Consider the following 4,886-nt stretch of genomic DNA (forward strand, 5'->3'; position numbering starts at 1 on the left):
GGCAAGGAGAAGGTTATCCTGAATAGACCTCCTGGGAACAAAAGCAGATTGGGATGCATAAATCAACGATGCTATACAATTCTTCATCCTATTTGTTAGCGCTTTAGAAATACATTTATATATGATATTACAACAGGTAATAGGTCTAAAGGCGCTAACATTTGAAGCATTCTTCATTTTTGGAATAAGACATAGCATCGTAGCATTTATCCATCCTAGCAATTTCTTGTGTGTAAAACTATACTTTGATAGCTCGTATGAAATCCTCCCCAATAATTGACCAGCAATTTTTGAAAAAGCAAGCATTAGACCCATTAGGACCCAGTGACTTATTATCCTCCATGCCAAACAACGTCTCTTTTATTTCGGAATCAGATATTTGGGCTTCTAAAAACTTACTAGTAGCAGTGCTTATTTCCGCTACCCTGAGATTATTAAGGAACTCAGTATCACATGATGCACTAGACGTCTTCCCAAGCAAATCTTTATAGTAGTTCAAGAATGCTTCCGCTACTAGTTCCCTTACTTCCTTGCATATTCCTCGATCATCTATAACACTTCATACATAATTTCTCCTCTTTTTCTCCTTTAAATAATTAAAGAAGAACTTGCTGCATTTATCCCCAAAAGCCATCCAATCTATATCTGTTCTTTGATAGATATCCGCTTCCTCAAGTTTGATGAAGTCACACAATTTCCCTCGAACGAGGAACTCTTGTGCACTAAGAGAAGAATCTAATGGATTCTGTTGGAGTCTTTCTTGAATAGCATCCAACTCCTCTCTTGTATCTTTGACAAGCCTCTGATTATTACTGCAAACAAACCGTGCCTACCCTTTCAAAACATCTTTTAGGCTCTTCAATTTCTTTGTTAACATAAACATAGGGCATCCAAGATCTGCTAATGTCCAGGATTCTTTTACCATATCAGCAAAGTCTTGATGAAGCATCCAGAAATTACAAAACCTAAACGGGGGATAACTTCGGAAGGTAGAGAGAAAAGACAACACAAAAGGGCTATGATCAGAGCAGCCTTGACTGAGGAACTCCACCTTTGTAGCCATCTGTATAGAAAACCAGGTAGAGTTTACTAGACATCTGTCTATTTTTTACCGCTTTCTAACACTGTCCCCTCCACAATTCCAGGTAAAGAAGCATCCTGATGTCGAGTGATCAACTAACCCAGCTACATTCAAACTATTAGCAAAAGAGATGGTTTCCTTCGTGTGCACAGCTCTATCACCTATTCTTTCATGAGAGAATATCACATTATTAAAGTCCCCCATTACACACCAAGGTCCATGCAAACTAGCACTGATAATCTTCAACTCTTCCTACAAAATCAATCTTTCATGTTTTTTATTGCTAGCATATATAATAGTAACAAAAAAGGAAAACCCATATTGGAGGAGGGTGACCCTACAGTGGATAAACTGACTGCCCTCCACTTCCTTTTACACATTCAAAAAATTTCGATCCCAAGCAAGCCATATTCTACCATACTCATGACTTGAGTAATTATGTTCCACTTCCCACACTGGGCAAACCATCACTGTTATACTTCTGAATCTATCCATTCTAACCTTCATTTCTAGAAACCCCATACATATTATCTTTTGCTCAGTAATAAATTTATTCATTTGTTTTGCTTTTGTAGTCTCGTTCAGTCCCCTAACATTTCAGCTACATAGCTTAATCATTTTATTTAAGTTAATGGTTCCTCCTATTTCCCCTTCCTCTTTGTCTGCCCCTACTTCGTTTCCCCGATGTTGTTGATTGATTTTCACTTAGCTTGCTTTGGGCCCTAGTTTGTACAGAGGAATGCACTGGGGTATCCCTCACAGGAGCAGGATTTGAGCTGTTATCTCTAAATAACTCCGGTTCTGCATCAGATAAGTCATTCTCCATGTCAACTAATGCCTCAAATAAATTTCTCTCTACCTGAAATAGTTCTGCATCTGGATGGGTCAGCCTTATTTGTTAGAGAGGAGTCAATGAGGAATTCTCTGCCAATCCTTAGCCATCTACATCATACATACACTCCACTCTTCCAGGAGATACCATGTTAACTTGCCTGGTCTCAGGCTCTTCACTTTCTGTCGTTTCTTGCCATATACCTTGCTGGTTAGTACTACCCACTGTAGCAACTATAGCAAGGTTTTCTTGGTTCTCTTCAGGCCTCGTGATCATCTCTTGGTTATTATTTAAGGCAACCACTACTGCTAGGGGTTCCATTTTACCCCCATCTACTTGTTCTGTCAAGCTGACCTCCTCCTGTTGGCTTTTTGTGTGGCCCTCAGTTGCATTTGGATTTATCTGCACGTCCTCATTTTGTGGTGTTGTTCTTCTTACCCACAACAGAGTAGTCCTTCCTGCGCATTTGTCATCAGTATGCTCAAACCGGTTACACTTACTATAGGACACAGGCTTCCATGGGTATTCAAGTGGTATTACCACCTCACGATTCCTAGCTTTCACTTTGATAGATTCCTTATACACATGATTCACAGGAAATTCTATGCAAAATCTCGCAGAAGATAATCTTCTCCGTTTAGTAGTCGCATCATCCATAAACATAGGTGTTCCTCCAACTAAATTAGCAAGGTAAGACAAACCATCAAATGTCCACATCTCCTTTGGAACATCCATCAACTTTACCCAGATTGGAGCTGAGGCCACCTTATTCCTGTAATTATCTACCTCAACCGTCCATGGTTTCACAACAAACACTCTACCCACAATGAATACAGGCCCCTCTTCGAGTACCATTTGGCGATCCTCAGGGCTCGTGAAGTTCATGTAGGATAGCTCCTTGTCAGTAGTGATATCAAACGATCCTTTAAGCTTCAGTTTTTTCTTTAGGAAATCCTTTACCATTGGATACGAGAGCCTCGAGTCCAGAAAATAACCCACCAGGTACTCATCCCATTGTTGAATTCCTTGCTTAAGCAGTTCTTGTGGAAACTGAGCTACTTCTCCTACATAGATTGGAGTGTATTCTTTGAAAGCCACAGTTGCTTCATGTGCCCCATTCCGACTGAACAATGCACTCCAAGTGTTAGTTCGTGCGTTAGTTCATACACCAGCAACATTATTCTGTGTAGATTACATCGGAGGAGGGTGGGGGTTACTAGTTGAAGCCATTTGGAATAGCAGACTAAATACCTTTCCCCTATTGAACTCTCACTATAAATCAATAGAGGATTTTACCAATAGAGGAAAGAAGAAAATGTTTGGTTTGGATAGTTCTCTGTAAGAAGATAGGAATTTGCTAAAAGAGGTAATTAAAAGGAGCACTGGATCAAGAAGTAACTTAAGTTACATCACAACAAGTCGCACATAAAACAAGCCCCATTAATTACACAGTCGCACATAATTAGGGTTTAATATTAGAACTCTCCTACCTCTTGTCTCTTAGCTTTTTTCTTTAGTTTAAAACCTAGTTTTATGTTTTATTAGCCTAGCCACCATTAATACAATTCAAGTTATTTTTAATAAAGTAGTTCTTCCATTATGTCTTCTTTTTCTTATTATTTATTCCATGATAGTCTAATAATCCATAACTAAACCTCCATTAGAGAGGTTTGATTGAAGCTTTGATGAAGACTTGATGTGTTAGTATAAAATAGTTATATTTAAGAGTATCAATTCAAGAGGGTAGTTCATTCACCATAAGAATGGGTTTCAACTTCCTCTCATGCTATTTATTAGTTGGTTAAAGATGCCATGAATAATTAGGGATAAAAATACCTAACCCTTATGTTGAACCTTGTGTGAAAACATAAAGATTAGGGTTGCAACAAATCTATACTAGCATGTTAGGGATTAATCAAGGTGGATTTCAAATCTCCCTAATTCCTCCTTCATATTCACATCTTTATTTAATTGTCATAGTTCAATTTAGAATACATCAAATCATAGTTTTCATCATATTAGTTATATTTAGAATAATTACTCTTGTATTGTTTAATTATTAATCATTAAGTGAATTAGTTATTTTCTAAACAACTAGGAGTGGAACGAATTCTTACTCTAGTTTTATTGCATGATAATTGAGAGTAGAAACTTTGATCAAAATGAGTACAAATTATAGCTTTACTTCTTCCTAGCATAAATAAGTTAAGATAGGGTAAACGACTGTTATTTTACTTTTATCAAATGGCGCCGCTGCCATCTTAGTTGTGTTTAGAAGTAAATTATGATAGTTTTCAATTCTACAATAGCCCAATTCACCCATGCACCCTTCAGTTCGAATCTAATTGTGTGTTTTGTTTCTTGAAAAAAAAAAAAAAAAAAAAAAAAAAAAAACAGGATTTTTGCTCCTGGAAGTCTACTGGAAATTTTTCGAACTTGTACTCGGAGAGCGCATGAGCCCTTCCTTCCAGTAAGCTAATTTTGTGTTTCTTTCTAATTTTTAGGTCCAGCTCATTAAGAAACCACGTGCAGGCCTGTTTCTAAAAAAAATTGACAAAGCGCGCACGTGCCCTTGTTGCCTTATAATTGAGCGCGCCCGCACCTATCTGAAGAAAGCTCGATATACATAGGTTATTTACAGGTTACCTTTTCGTTGGAAATTATTGTTTATTCAGTATTCCAAGCTTCCACAGGACGTATAGGTTGGTATTAAAGACGTTATTCATAAGCGTAGCAAGGAGGCATTCAGGTTCTCCCCCTTTCACTCATCATTTTTTCTATCAGAGGAGTTTTAATTATAGTATATCAGGTTGTTGTTTGACTATTGTTCGCGTTTCTTTCATATTGGACTTAGCCTTGCATGAGATTAAGGTCCAATAAGAGAAAACCATCTAACGTTCTCTATCGTAAACGTCAACGCACACGCCTATCTAGAATATCACACACTACACCTGCATCAATGGCTGAAGAAGC

At 37.7% G+C, this 4,886-nt stretch overlaps 1 protein-coding gene across 1 annotated transcript; it reads right to left on the reverse strand.

Annotated features, from left to right (window-relative positions):
- Nucleotides 1-238: 238 nt before the first annotated feature.
- LOC147514963 (uncharacterized) lies at nucleotides 239-1,907 on the reverse strand. The gene is made up of 5 exons (XM_086592756.1): nucleotides 1,815-1,907; nucleotides 1,182-1,333; nucleotides 923-1,063; nucleotides 566-812; nucleotides 239-469 (listed from the first exon to the last, which is right to left on the reverse strand). The coding sequence occupies exons 1-5, from the start codon at nucleotides 1,905-1,907 to the stop codon at nucleotides 239-241; spliced, it is 864 nt and encodes a 287-aa protein (XP_086448882.1).
- Nucleotides 1,908-4,886: the final 2,979 nt, after the last annotated feature.

Source organism: Coptis chinensis, chromosome 2 (assembly GCF_015680905.1).
Source record: "Coptis chinensis isolate HL-2020 chromosome 2, ASM1568090v1, whole genome shotgun sequence".
Lineage (NCBI taxonomy): Eukaryota > Viridiplantae > Streptophyta > Magnoliopsida > Ranunculales > Ranunculaceae > Coptis > Coptis chinensis.

Bases quoted from the DNA above. Each gene is read 5' to 3' on its own strand.
- LOC147514963 (XM_086592756.1), bottom strand. From the start codon at position 1,907: ATGGAGAATGACTTATCTGATGCAGAACCGGAGTTATTTAGAGATAAC. The intron at 1,334-1,814 runs GTACAAACTAGG...TTGATTTTGTAG, and splicing joins ATACCCCAGTGCATTCCTCT to GAAGAGTTGAAGATTATCAG. The intron at 470-565 runs GTATGAAGTGTT...TTGCTTGGGAAG, and splicing joins AGAAAAAGAGGAGAAATTAT to ACGTCTAGTGCATCATGTGA.